Source organism: Balaenoptera borealis (genome assembly GCF_965194805.1).
Source record: "Balaenoptera borealis genome assembly, chromosome: 1".
Classification (NCBI taxonomy): domain Eukaryota; kingdom Metazoa; phylum Chordata; class Mammalia; order Artiodactyla; family Balaenopteridae; genus Balaenoptera; species Balaenoptera borealis.
The window spans coordinates 15,888,106-15,902,564 of record NC_138860.1 but is presented as its reverse complement, the minus strand read 5'-3'; the positions used below and the strand labels follow the sequence as shown (position 1 = coordinate 15,902,564).

At 41.4% G+C, this 14,459-nt stretch overlaps 1 protein-coding gene across 9 annotated transcripts in view; it reads left to right on the top strand.

Annotated features, from left to right (window-relative positions):
- The window catches only part of ESRRG (estrogen related receptor gamma), a 636,910-nt gene that overhangs the window by 332,626 nt on the left and 289,825 nt on the right, over positions 1-14,459 (top strand). Inside the window, exon 1 of one of the 9 annotated variants that reach the window (XM_082394900.1) lies at positions 3,726-3,919. The exons of the other annotated variants lie outside the window; for them this stretch is intronic. Within the exon in view, the coding sequence (XP_082251026.1) occupies positions 3,825-3,919 (95 nt within the window). The 5' untranslated portion in view covers positions 3,726-3,824. Of the gene's footprint in view, positions 1-3,725; positions 3,920-14,459 lie in introns of those variants that run through there. 9 annotated transcript variants of the gene reach the window in all.

Genomic DNA, 14,459 nt, shown 5'->3' with positions numbered 1-14,459 from the left:
TTGAGTAGTATTCCATTGTGTAGATATACATGGTGTTCTGTCTTTAATGATGATACCCAGAGGTCTTTTTTGTTTTCTTTTACTATAACAAAGCAGACCCTTATTTAGTTCAGATGCTGCCTTAAATGTTAAAACAATCACAAAACACCAAACAGCTTTGTGTAGTGAGTAGTAGAATTTAGAGTCAATGTTAGTTCCATGGCCTTGGCTTAATTAATGATTCTTTCTAAGTCTTCTTGACTTATCATTAACATTTAGAAAAAGATGTAGTTGGAAAAATAGTACCCACCCTGCAGCGTCCTTGTGAGAACTTAATAAGGTAATACATAAATTTAACACAGCACCCTGTACGTACCGATGTATACACGTAAACCAGCCCAGCACCTGGCAACTACAGTTTCTTCTCTTCCTCCTGTTCTCCCTTCTTTTTAACTTCCTTCCTTCCTTCCCATCTGAGGAAAAAAATTAGGAAAAAAAATCCTTTGGCAGAATCATATGTGATGAAACTTGGTATTATACGTAATGATGTCAGGCACTGAGGAACGGTTAGGGTGAGACCAGAGCTGGGAATAAATATTACAAGTAAACTGTTGCTCTTGTTGCCAAACCTGATGTTTAATCTCCAAGTTGTTCATTTTGGATTCACTGATGAAGTGAATGCATGCTTCCCTCTGTAATCAGGACTCATCCAAGTTTCTAGTTCAGAAGGGACCTGTTTTCGGACCTCACTAGGACTTTGTGTCATCCTCTTAAGTGACTGGAGCCCAGATGTTGTGACACCTCACATTATGAATAAGCCGGGCGTTCGCTTTAGAGCAGTAATAGCACCCAAACATCAGGAATTCTAAGTTTTCATTTTTTTACTATTTATTTATTTATTTGTTTGGCTGCCCCAGGTCTTCGTTGCAGCATGCAGGATCTAGTTCCCTGACCAGGGATTGTACCTGGGCCCCTGGCACTGGGAGCGCGGAGTCTTAACCGCTGGACCACCAGGGAAGTCCCTAAGTTTTCTTGCCGGCAAGCATCCAAGAACTTTTGGAGGATATTTGTATGTGTCCCTCAATTCCCCCAAAGAGACTCATCTCTGAAAGGAATCTCATTTCAGTGGTCAGGGCCAGTGTAGGAAGAATTCCACTTGGAGGGAGGTTGGCAAAGGGCATTCCTGTAAGATTTCATTCAACTCTAGGATTCTGTAACCTTTTGAGTCCCGAGAAGGAATGTGCCAAGCACTCCGGAAACTCCATGCCCAGCTATGAAATTAGTCAATTTCTTTCCATGACTGTGTTGGGATTAGTACCACCCTCGTACCTCGAAGGCACTTAGCAATGGTTAGCTATTGTTACTACTTAATGAGCCAGATTTCTCAGATAGCCATCCTCGTCTTGGTTCTCTCTCCCCCATCCATGCCTTTGAAAACTGTAACCACAATTCAGGATAAACTTTCAAACTGGCAGAAAGAAGAGAAGCTGCTGCAAGGGGGTGAAGCGTTTCTCAGAAACTCACTGTCTTCTCCCACGTAGCTGAGCCCTGGTTCCTTTCTGTCAACTGTCTGTACCCCAGGGTTCCTTTCCCTACAAAAATGAGAAAGCCAGACCTCAAAAGCGAAAGCATTGCACCCCATCCATTTAATGTTTTTTTATACTACATTTATAGTCTTTTTAATGATGTCAGAAACAGGAAAAAAAAAAAAAAACCTCTGTTGAAAAATGGAAACAAATTAGTATGGAAAATCCTATTTGCAAAGTAAACAATATTTTTAATAGCAAGGTGTTGTATTTTGTTTTGCTTTGTTTTGGGGACCATTCTAATGTGACTGTAAGACTTGAACCAAATCCTAAGAAAAAAAAAGAAGAAAAGAGTTTGCAGACCCTTACAAAATGACAACACACTTCTCATAGAAAATTGTGGGATCTCCAAGAGAGGCCCCCCCTGCCTTTGCATGTAAAACAATGCCATCGTTAGGCAGTGGAAGAATTGTATTCGAATTCTGGGAACTTGAACTTGTTTTCCAAACCAGAAGCTGGTTTACTCACATGTGTGTCAAACCATGACTTGAGGCTGCCATGAACTTGATTGTTAATTGTCCGTTACTGATTATAGCTACCTCTAGAATGCATTTAGGCTCAAGAAATACAGAATTGGTTCCTTAATCAAGAATGTGGAATTGCCAGGCTCTCCCAGACGAGAGGAAGCTGCAGATGAGTTACAGAGCCCTGGACTCACAGATAGGATGCCTTTACAAGCCTGTTGTGCATCCTCTGTCTGCCGTAGTGAGGTAAAGGCAATAACATCACTTGATGATGGGTTTATTCTCTCCAAATTTCAAGACTGAAGTAGAAAGATGACACCTGAGTATAATTCCCAGGTCAGCTAATCTCTGTCCAGCCCTCAAAAGAGGCACAAAAGCAAGTGAAGCTTCGAAGAAGTCTATTAGGGGATGTGTTTCATGGGGCTTAGTATTTCTTACATTTGAGTTTTACCCGATACTTAATTTAACTCCACGAGTCATATAATACACTGGGGCAGGACTGGAGCGAGGTGAATGGCATTGCAGTTTGCACATGACCCTGACCTTGCAAGCTGGGTATTCATTTGAAGTAGGGGAATTCAAATTTTCTATTCTTTTGCATTGTCATGCCTCGCGATGATAAGCACAGAGAAATGTAAATAAAAAAGACCTATTTCAGAACCTTCCGTACAACCTTTTTGTTTTATGACAAAAGACAGTTAATTAACATACTAGCAGTAAGCAGCCTTCCCAAACTCATGCTAATTATGTATTCTGTTGACCGTGACTCTAGTCATAAGGTAATTGGCTCCCAGCAACATGACATTTCAAATCATCTCTTGAAATTACATCAAAAAGCCAGCCTGTTTTGTTTTGATAGGGGAACAATCAATTTGATAAGTGGTAACACAGCTCATTGTTTCACATTAATTAGACTAATTGCTGCATGTTAGCCTCTGAAATAGACAGAACTTGGAGAAGACAAAGGCTGCGGCCTTTAGCATGCAGCGCATGTGATGGTTCCACTTGCTTGCACAGACTGTAGGCAGAAAGCAGAGCTGTTAGAAGTCTGCCTTGCAGGAGGCTGGGTGTTAACAGTGGTTTGACGTGTTATGCTTAATACACTGGCTTTCACTTACAGCATCCAGGGTCCAAGTCCCACAGAGGAACGAAGAACTGTTTCTCAGCTAACTCGCTTTGGGTTAGATGGAGTGTAAAAGCCTTCTCTCCTTCAAGACCCAGACATTCTTCCGTCCCTGCCAGAGAGGCCCAACTAATGTCCCTTTGTAGTTTTCTGTGCATACATGCCTTAAAAACCAGACTGAAACAAAACAAAGCCAAAACAAAACAAAATACAAAAAGGAAAAGAAAAACTTTTTTTTTTTTTCCCCCAATTACAAAAAAACCCACAGAGATTCAGCAAACTGTCATTGTGGAAACCTAACACTTCAGCCTGCAAATGCCTTTCAGTTGCACAGACTGTACCTTGGTTTCTTCTCGAGGCCACCGATTTGGCCAAATCAGACCATGTGATCTTTAGGACAACAGCACGAGTCAATCTCAATTGGCAATGAAGAGAATCTGACTCGTGACCAGCCCGGACTCTGAGGCTCACGTAGGTTGATGAGATCGTGTTACTGGGCGTCTGATGCAATGGAACAGAACTCTTTTCCAAGGAAAAGGCATCCAGCGCTTTAAAAACCCAGATGCACTGCCTCTGTCACTCTGACGCTATCTGGTTATCCACACACAACTTCTGAATGTTGCTAGCTAACTAAACAAATGTGCACGTTGGCTCTCTGTCGTTTGTGTACCTATGCGTGTGTCTACTGTTTTTATCTGTGAAGTGGGAAATTCGTATAAATATTTCATTCTGCAGTTGCATATCATCAAATTCAAAGTGGTGAGATGGTAAGTCATCCTGTTGGCTTTGGGCTGCATTTGACCTAAGAGACAAAGTCTCAAACAACAGACTCTGCTAACTGCTCCTGAAGCTCCATGCAAAGAATAGTTTTCACACGTTCCCGGTGTGGAAAGGACTTTCTGTTTCTCACTAATTTCTTCAACTGTACCAAGAGTGGTGTTTTCTTTGAACAGGAAGGACAGCAGTCTATAAACATAACAGTTTTTTCATAAGATACATAGCTGCATTACACATCCCCAAACAGTAAGTACGATGTTCCTCCATTTGTAAATGCTTATGGGCTTTCATTGAAATGACAGGGGGGAATATGACAGTGACATTCGAACCTGGCTTGGAAAATGAATTTGAAACATTTAAATGCCAATGATTTGCTTCTATGTATGAAGGCATCTCGGACGGGGAAGGCGGGGGCCGGCGGACATCGGTACCAAAGGAGAGCATTTCAGTTCTTTTTCCTCACGCCCTCAAAGGAATGATCCTTTGGCAGGAACTTCAAAGCACAAATTTGTGCAGCAGGTTTAATTTGGTCATTAAAAAAAAAAAAAAAATAGCGTGTGGGGTAGCAGAGGCAAGCAATTAAATGATGGCTCCTACAAGTTAATACATCTTCAACAGCCTTTTAAAAAGGTACAAGGATTTGTGATTTAAGTGTGCTAATGTGCTGTTTTCCCTGTAAAATCCCAGGGTTTATTCCGAAGGTAAATGATGGAGGAAAAAAAAAAAAAAAGCACCGAGATTGAAGCCCCTTAACATTCAGTTTAAATGCTGGTTCCGCTCGCCTGAGCACACGTTGGAAGCAGCTTTGTTAGGATTCCAGCCGGCACCCTGGCTGTCACCACTGGTCCTTGTACAGTCAAGCCCCACTCCGTGCAGAGCAAATCTTTGCTCAGTTAATCGAGCGGCAGTCACCTGTAAGCTTGGCTGCCGGCCCGGGTTGTTAGGCCTTTCCCTGCTACACCTGAATGAGATATTGACGGGACATTGCTACCCAAACAACAGAGTTGAGAAACAGGATAAAAAAATAAATTAATTAAATTGTCATGGGGCTGACAGAATCATTTTGAAAATGCCACTTACACCTCCAGTGTACAAGCAGAACAGGGAAACTACTGCTTTACTTGGTGCGAGGTGGTGTCTCCTTTGATGGGTTGCCTTGTTTTCTTTCTTTCCATCTTAGGATGTGGATTTGGAAGGGTGGCGGGGTGGGGAAAGAGAGATACTGTCTGATGATTAACATGTGTAGAACCTTTTGTCCAACAGGGACCTGCTGTGTAGCACAGGGAGCTCTGCTCAATATTACGTGGCAACCTAGATGGGAGGGGAGTTTGAGAAAGAATGGATCATGTACGTGTGTGGATGAAACACCTTGCTGTACAGCTGAGGCTAGCACAGCATTGTTAATCAACTATACTCCAATATAAAATAAAAAGTTAAGGGACTTCCCTGGTGGCGCAGTGGTTAAGAATCTGCCTGCCAATGCAGGGGACACGGGTTCGAGCCCTGGTCCGGGAAGATCCCACATGCCGCGGAGCAACTAAGCCTGTGCACCGCAACTACTGATCCTGCGCTCCAGAGCCCGTGAGCCACAACTACTGAGCCCACATGCCACAACTACTGAAGCCTGTGCTCCTAGAGCCCGTGCTCTGCAACAAGAGAAACCACCACAATGAGAAGCCTGTGCACCGCAACGAAGAGTAGCCCCCGCTCGCCACAAATAAAGTCTACACGCAGCAACGAAGACCCAACGCAGCCAAAAATAAATAATAAATAAATAAATAAATAAAATTAAGAACTTTAAAATAAATAAATAAATAAATAAAAAGTTAAAAAGTTAAAAAAAAAAAAAAAAGAACCTTTCAGCCAGTTATACTTGTTGCTAAATTCACATAAGGCCTATTATCTACTGAATAAAAGCTCCCCCAAACAAGACACTGTGGAATGAAGTGACAAGGCTTTGAGGTAGGGAGAAAACTCTGGCAGTGGGTAATTTCTGCTGAGGAGAAAAATAAGGATCAGAGAAAATCAGGGACGAAGGATAAAAAAGACATAAAGTAGGAATACTTTTTAAATAGGAATGGCTGGCAGAGCTATTAATCATACAGAGCTCTGAGCTACAGGGGTTGTGTGAGCCCCACTAAGACCAGAGGACATGGAAAATGCTGACTATACCATCAAAAGCTCCCCTTTTCCCAAAAGTATAACAGGGATGACCTGTTCAAATAGGCTAAAAGATCGATATAAAAATCTAAGGAGTTTTAGTAAATATTTAGAGTCTTTGGTTTTTCACTGTTGAATTAATGGTCTGTTGTGGTCGTGGCAGTTCTTACTCTCATCCTAAGTGGAAAAAGTGAATCTCACTGATGGCAGTAGGTTATTCAGGTTGTTCAGCAGCACTGATGGGAGCGGGGAGGAGAGGGGGGAGGGACGAGCAGGCTGATGAACCTGAACCCTCTGGCAAGCCTTTGTTTCAAGAAACTCTTAATTGGAGGTTTGCTGGGAGAAATCAGAAATTACTGTAGGTTCTGAAGATTTAATAACTTCTTTTAAAATAGATTCAGTACTCTTGTAGTATGCATGTGCTATTTGAATGCATAATTTCTCCCGGAAATTATGGAATTTCTGCTCAGAGCTGTGTCTGTGTCGATAAAAGGACAATTCTGAGACTGCTGGCATTTTGCTCCCTCCAGGTCCACACCTCATTTTCCTGCTAGAGGTAGATGTTTCGGGACTCCGTGAACTGGTGTAACTGGAATGGTGAACAGTGGCCCTTCCTATTTCACTCTTCCACTCCCTACTATAAGCACAGACCTCCTGCTGGACCGCACAGAGTCTGGACTTTGATGGCTCAGCCAAAGACGAAGTCAGGGCAAAGACATAAAAACACTTAGTTACAAGTCATTATTGAGCAGTCACTATCATACAGCATGGCTCAAGGTATTGAGGGAATATCTTCAAGATATGTAAGATGGGACTTCCCTGGTGGCTCAGTGGATAAGACTTCGCGCTTCCAATGTAGGGGCCCTGGGCTCGATCCTTGGTCAGGGTACTATATCCCACATGCATGCCGTAACTAAGTTTGCATGCCACAACTAAGGAGCCCATGTGCTGCAACTAAGGAGCCTGTGAGCCACAACTAAGGAGCCCACATGCTGCAACTGAGGAGCTGGTGAGCCACAACTAAAGAGCCCACAAGCTGCAATTAAGGAGCCTGCCTGCTGCAACTAAGACCCAGCACAACCAAAAAAGTAAAAAAAAAAAAAAAAAAAAGATATATAATATCACTTTTCCCTTTAGTAGATTATTGCTCTTAACTTTGGTTTCATAATCTGTAAGTAGGGTTAGTAATATCTACCTCTACTCACAGAGTTGCTGAGAAAATTATGTGACTCTAAGGCTCCCAGCCTGGTCTTTAGCATATTAACTGCTTCATGGTCGCTGTTTTTGGGAATATGGGTTGTGTATCTATGGTGATAAAGAATCATGGTGAACATTTGAAATTTCCTTCTAATATAAACAGGGCCAGATTCATGGATGTACAACCTGTGTAGTCATGCAGCGCCCAGTGCTCAGAAGGGCCTTGCTCTTGGTTTAATGTTCTCCTGTTGCCATCTTGAAATCCTTCATATTTTTTTTTATGGGGGTATAGTTGTTTTACAACGTTCTGTTAGTTTCTACTGTACAGCGAAGTGGAGTTCCCTGTGCTATACAGCAGATTCTTAATAGTTATCTATTTTATACATATAGTGTATATATGTCAATCCCAATCTCCCAATTCATCCCTCCTCCCTACCCCCACTTTCCCCACTTGGTGTCCATATATTTGTTCTCTACATCCGTGTCTCTATTTCTGCCCTGCAAACTGGTTCTTTGGTACCATTTTTCTAGAGTCCACATATATGCTTTAATATAAGATATTTGTTTTTCTTTTTCTGACTTACTTCACTGAAAAATATTTTTGAGCAACGGAATGCCGCAAATATATGCAATAGGAACCAAATGGAAAAACAGATAGGTAGAAATGAGCTCTGAATGACCAAGAATTGGTAACAAATTAAAAGGATAGCATTGTATACCACACAATCAGTAAAATGGAATGTTTTTTGGAATTCCTATTCTATTTGATAATATTTTTTTTAATTTTTAATTTAAATTCTAAATATTGGAGTATAGTTGATTTACAATGTTGTGTTAGTTTCAGGTGTACAGCAAAGTGATTTAGTTATACATATACATATATCCACTCTTTTTCAGATACTTTTCCCATATAGGTTTTTTTTTTTTTTTTTATGGCTGCATTGGGTCTTTTTTTTTTTTTTTATGGCTGCATTGGGTCTTTGTTGCTGTGCGCGGGCTTTCTCTAGTTGTGGCGCTTCATGGGCTTCTCATTGCGGTGGCTTCTCTTGCTGTGGAGCGTGGCCTCTAGGCACACGGGCTTCAGTAGTTGTGGCACGTGGGCTCAGTAATTGTGTCTTGCAGGCTGTAGAGTGCAGGCTCAGTAGTTGTGGCTCACGGGCTTAGTTGCTCCGCGGCATGTGGGATCTTCCCGGAACAGGGCTTGAACCCGTTTCCCCTGCATTGGCAGGCAGATTCTCAACCACTGCGCCACCAGGGAAGCCCTACCATATAGGTTATTACAGAGTATTGAGCAGAGTTCCCTGTGCTATACAGTAGGTCCTTCTTGATTCCTATTTTGTATATAGTAGTGCGTATATGTTCATCCCAAACTCTTAATTTAGACTTTTAATGTCTTATTCCAAGGTCTTAAGCATGTTTCTGTAGCACAAGAGTTTATAAAGTCAGGGGTTTATAGGCCTTTAACACATGTGCCCACAAGACAGTGGAGAACCCAGGGAGGGATGGATTTGATGGTAGGCAGAGATGTGAGTCAGTAAAGTCTGTTGAAATTGAACGCTAAAGTTTGTGAGCATATGCAGTTTTCTAATGAAAAAATTTGGCTTTCATCAGATCCTCAAAGGAGCCTCTGGCCCAAAAGTAATTAAAGACCCCTGCTTTGGTATTTTAATTTGAGAAAATGATGTTTCTTTCTTATTAAAATAGGACACTGTATATATAAGGATGTACCATTATTATTAAAGGGATACTTTCCTGACTTTTAATAACCCCTCCACATATAACCCAGTTTATCAACTATAATTTTGAAAAAATGTTTCTTGAATGTTTCAAGTTGGTTGAAATATTTGTTGCTTGCCTTTCAAAATTGCCTGTGTTGTCTCCCTCCTTTTCTCTCCAGCCTGTATTCGTCCTGCTTTTTGCAGATTCCTCAGTGTGTAGGGATGCACCAGGAAAGGGTAGTTGACAAAGCCTGTGAGCCAATGGCTATGAGTGGTACACTGCTTTTGTTGTTCTGGATTGTTTTTAGAATCCATATCATTGGTATGCCTGGGGCATTGGTGACAAGATGTTAATGGTTTCCTGACCACGGGGCAGACAGCTGTGTTGAGAGGTGTTAAGCTTTCTGTAAAATCATCTGTTTTATTACCTCAAATTTACCTACAATGTTAGCTCATTTACAACTGAATTGTTAGTCTATTCTTCTCACCTTTAGCAACTTCTGTTTCCTTTCTTTGTTTTAGTGTAATTTTATGTGAAAGATAATAAGATCCCTCCTCCCTCCCCTTAATAAATTAAGGTAGCTTTATTTACAAATAAATGTGGGTTTGGGAGGGCTCCCTTCCTCAAGAACATTACATGGTTCTCAGGCTATGTAAGTGATAATTCTAAATTATTGACAAGTGAGACATAACGCAGTTATCGTTACAGATAAATTCAGCCAATTTAGTAAAAGAGTTTGGAACGTGTCTGTTTTGCTTTTTCTCGTTTGCATCAAGGATGTAAGCTTTTACAGGGGTTCGTAGAGGTAAAATTTTGTCCTCTTGGTTGAGATTTTGCAAACTTTCTGATGTTAAAACCTCACTGTGATAGTATATCTCAATGTTCTCCGCTCTTTTTGGTCATTAAATAGCCCTCATTCCCTCTCCTCTGGATTCTTTCCAGTCTGTGTAGAGTCTGAATTGAGAAACCATGCATAATTTCTATAATCTTATATTCAGTCTTCTTGTGTATGGATTAGCCTTTTCTCCCCAGGTAAATTGTAAACTCTGGGAGACAAGGACCCAATGCCAGACCTGTTGTTAGTGCTTTTCACACCTCACTGATTCAATCATTATAAGGACGGCCCCCCACTACCCTGAGGAATCAGATCTGCCATTCAAGTTGTGGTTCTGCAGGTATTGGTGGTGTCTTCAGATGTTTAAGTTTGCTGGGGTAGATTTACTCCTGAAATACTTTCTAAACATGGCAGAAATAACAAGACAGAGTGATGGGTAGAAATGCAAGACCAATTCTACAGAATGTGAAATTTTTAGGAATGAAAAATCAGTTTCATATTTATCAGAATTACTTCGTCAGGAGATTACCTTTTGCCCATTGTCGTTTTTTGAAAAGGGTCTAATGGTATTACAGTGGTATAGGTTAAGTAAGATAAGGTAACATTTATTGAGTGAGCTCTTGGGGAACAGAATACATAACAGCTGACAGTCCTCTCGGACTAGCAAAGAATAATGGTTAAGAATATTAATTAACCCTTTAGGGCTGAAGAAGGTCTTGGAAATTATACAGCAAAACCTCCTCATTTTGTCAGTGAGGGGATTGATTCCCATTTAGATACCTATTCAAGAGCATATAAGCAGTATTATTAATAGCAATTAATATAAGCCAGACATTTGTTTAAATGCTTTGCATATGTTAACTCATGACCTCACGACAACTCCACGAAGTAGGTATTTGTTTATCCCCCTTTGTCCCTCTCCACTGTCCCTGCCTTAGGCCAGGCTCCCATCAGCTCCTATTTGGACTCAGTAAAGGCCTCCTAACTGGCCATCCTGCATCCATTCTTTCTGCCCAAGTAGCTCGTGCCCTTGGTAAATTTAAGGATCTATTGAAAACTCCTGTCTGGGACACCGCCCTACTCTTAGTGGCAACAAGCTGCTTGTAGGGTTCTCAGGAGGCAGCCCTTCCTGGCTTCCTGGAGGCCTCCTTCACCCCGGCCCCCTTGCTCGTGGTTCTGCAGTACTTCACCCCACACTCCCTCACCTGTCAGAGCGTGTGCATATACTGTTCCTCTATCTGGAATGCGCTCTCCTTTCTTATATCTCCTTTTCGTGGACTTACTTCCCCCCACCACTCAGATCTTAACTCAGAAGTCATGGCCTCCAGGAAGCCTTCTCTGACTCCTTAGCTAAATTGGATGCCACTGTTCCAAGCCCTTGAGCCCTCAGGGACCGTATCCCTTTGACTTAGCTCTGTGTTCTTAAAGCTGATGCAGGGCCTAGTGCATAGCAGACCACATGGATTTGTTGAAGGAGGGAAAGAAAGAAGGAAGGAGAATAAATGTCTTTCTTGTTTCCATCAAAATAGTCAGGGTTTGGAGTTACAGTATCTGAATTGGATCCCCACTTACTTTTTGGGAAAACGCATGGAATGGAGACCAAGGGCAAAAGACCAGTCAAAAGTGATGCTGAAATGAATTCCAGATTATCTCTATAGATACTCTGCCCTGAAGGAGGAGGAACACAGCCGCCCACTTGTTAAGTATGGGCTGTGCGTAGTGACTGCCTTCTCAAAAGTACCATATGGAAAGAGGGGTGAGAAAGAGTAACTTGATGGTGGGGAACTTGACACACCTCTACTGGGTGATCAAGGTTGGCCCCAACCCTGATAAATCATGTTGATAGTATGTACCTTTGATATGATGTGATAGCACTTTACCTCTGTGGTCTTCTGCCCCAAAATCCATCACCCCGGTCTAAACATGAGAAAAACATCAAGCAAATCTCAACTGAGGAATTCTATAGAGTCCTTGACCAGAGCTCCTCAAAATTGTCAAGATCATCAAAAACAAGGAAAGTCTGAGGAAGTATTACAGTCAAGAGGAACCTAAAGAGTTAGAACAGCTAAATGTGATGTGACATCCTGGAGCAGGAGAAGAACAATAGGCAAAAATTAAGAACATCTGAGTAAATATGGAGTGTAGTTAATAATAATGTATCAACACTGGTTCATTAGATGTGACAAACGTACCCTTACCTAATGTAACATGTTGAAAGTCGGAGACTGGGCGGGAGATGTATGGAAGGGAACTCTCTGGTACTATCTTCACAACTTTTCTACAGATTTCAAACTATCCTAAAATTAAATGTTTATTTTTAAAAAACCCTAAGCTGCTTCAGTTTTGAGGCTGAATGACTGGAAAAGAGTTAGCAGTGTCAAAAGACAGCCAAGAAGTGTGTGGCTTGGAGCATTAGGAAGTGTGGAATGGGCTGGTGGTAAAATCTGGGTTAAGGAGATGCCAGGGGCTGAGGAAGAGGAGGTGCCACAGAAAGTCAGGCAGGGAAAAGAAGGAACGGAATTGGATTGGAGCTAGAAGACAGCATAGATGCCAGTGAAAGGTTTTGATAAGATTTGGAAAAATGTGTATTTATCCATAACATAAGAGAAGAAATTGCTCAAATGCTTGTCCTATTTGTATTTAAGAGCAAGGCCCTAAAAAAAGTGATGATTAGATGATGCTTGGAGACTGTGGATGGGTTGGCTTTATTTTAGGGTGATTTTGTAGGCCAGTTTTTTTTGTTCTTGAGAGAATCCCAAAATATTGGTGTCTGTAGGTCTTTTCTCTGGAACCTTCTATTTCTCCCAAAGTCCCCCAATGTCCTGGCTTGCGGATATACAATTGCCCGAGGGTGTTCTGGGAGCCCGAGGGGGATGGGGGTGAGGATGCATGGGCTTTTCTGCAATGTCCTCATTTTCAGCAAGGGGTTCTGAGGTACCCCTCTGCTTTCCCTTCACCCACCGTGCCCTATATTCCCATCATAAACTTTCTCTAGCTCAGTTTCTCCAAAGACAGACTGAGGAGAAAGAGTGGGCGCTGTGCTTTGTAGGGAGTAGGTAGAAGGTGTGGGTGCAGACTTTCAGCCAACCCCACCTGTTTCTAGTCCCATGCGTCTCCCCTGCCTTACACCAGTACCTGATACCCAATGCCCTTGACTTCTGAGTTTTCAGAGTGAAAAGTCCTGCTTCTCATTGGTTTCCCACTTTGCCTATGTTTGCAGTTCACTTCCTGCATCTCTCTTGAACATTTACATCTCTGAACTCTGCTTTTCAACGTCATGTACCATGGTTCAGGCTCAAGTATGTCTCCTATTTTTATCAATGATGGAGAATGTGTTTCTGTTTCTCTTGTTGTTTTGCTGATAATTTCTAAGATGAAGGGGGCAGAAAAGTCTTTACCTTCTTAACATCAAAATTCCAGGATCCAACATTTAAAATCGCCTTTGTTTTCTTATATATGTGATTGTGTTTTTAAAAGAGATGTTAAAAATTAATGTATTACACAGTCTGATTGTTTGTTTATTTTGGTTCTTTTCTCTTTTAATATTTTAGTGATTTTTTTTAAATGACAAAAAAGTGGTTCTGGCTCTTGGCTTCTTGAGCTGTATTCACTTGTCAGCTAGTTGAGAGTGAAGAAAAGGGAGACAACTTTTCCTGAGTCTTTTCTTTCCCAGAAGAAGAAGGTTAGAGATTACCCAGGTTCATGGTCCCTAAAGATATAGTTCGTGCAGTCCAAGGAAATGATTTCACAGTGAAATGCTCGTTGTTGTTGTTGTTTTTTTTTTCTTTTCATTTATGTAACTTGAACTTTCCTCTAGTAAAACTTCAATTGTGTTGAGCAAAACCTTTGCTTCTCTTCTTTGTACTCAGTACAAAGTAATAATAATACTTAATAATATACATAAGTGATAATTCCAATAACTCTCTCCCGGAGGAGATCACTCTCTAGGAACGAGGCTAAGTCAATGGAAAAAAAAAAAAGAGAAATGATGCCCTGTTAGTAAATGTCACGCATGTCTCCTGAGATGTTTCCAAATGGATGCATCTTCATTTCTCGACATGGTAGTGGGGTTATTGTACCCCTTTCTTTAACCTGTTTTTTTCCCAGTAGGAATGTATTAGAATTTGGGGGTTGGTGGATCTGGAGGGATGGATATATCATGAAGTATCTGTAGTTCCCACCTACAGAAAAAGCTGGGAAGGTGTTTGATCCCTGATTCTCCCCAGGCTGTCAAGTTACCAAGGGATACTTACCTTTCAGAATGGTTTCCCCAGGTCACCTTGAGAATCACTCTACTGTCCCCTAAAACCCAAGATCTCTGGCAGCTTATTTCTTTCACACTTACGTCAGCCTTTAGTCTTTCCCATCGTGCTGTCGTGTCTTAGCTGGTGAGGCCAAGTTTTAGTTTGTAATCAAGAATGCTGATAAGGCAGGAGGCCAAGGCTTCCTAAATTGCTCACTGAGCCTTATTGTAAATTTATATTCAACTCTTAATGGTAGGAGCATTAAAAAAATTGGAGCTTTTGAAAGCTTGATCTCATTTCAGAATTATTTTCCTCTTCTATATTCTCTGGGTTAAACCACATTACTTAAAAGAAAAAAAAAAATCTTTAGTTAAG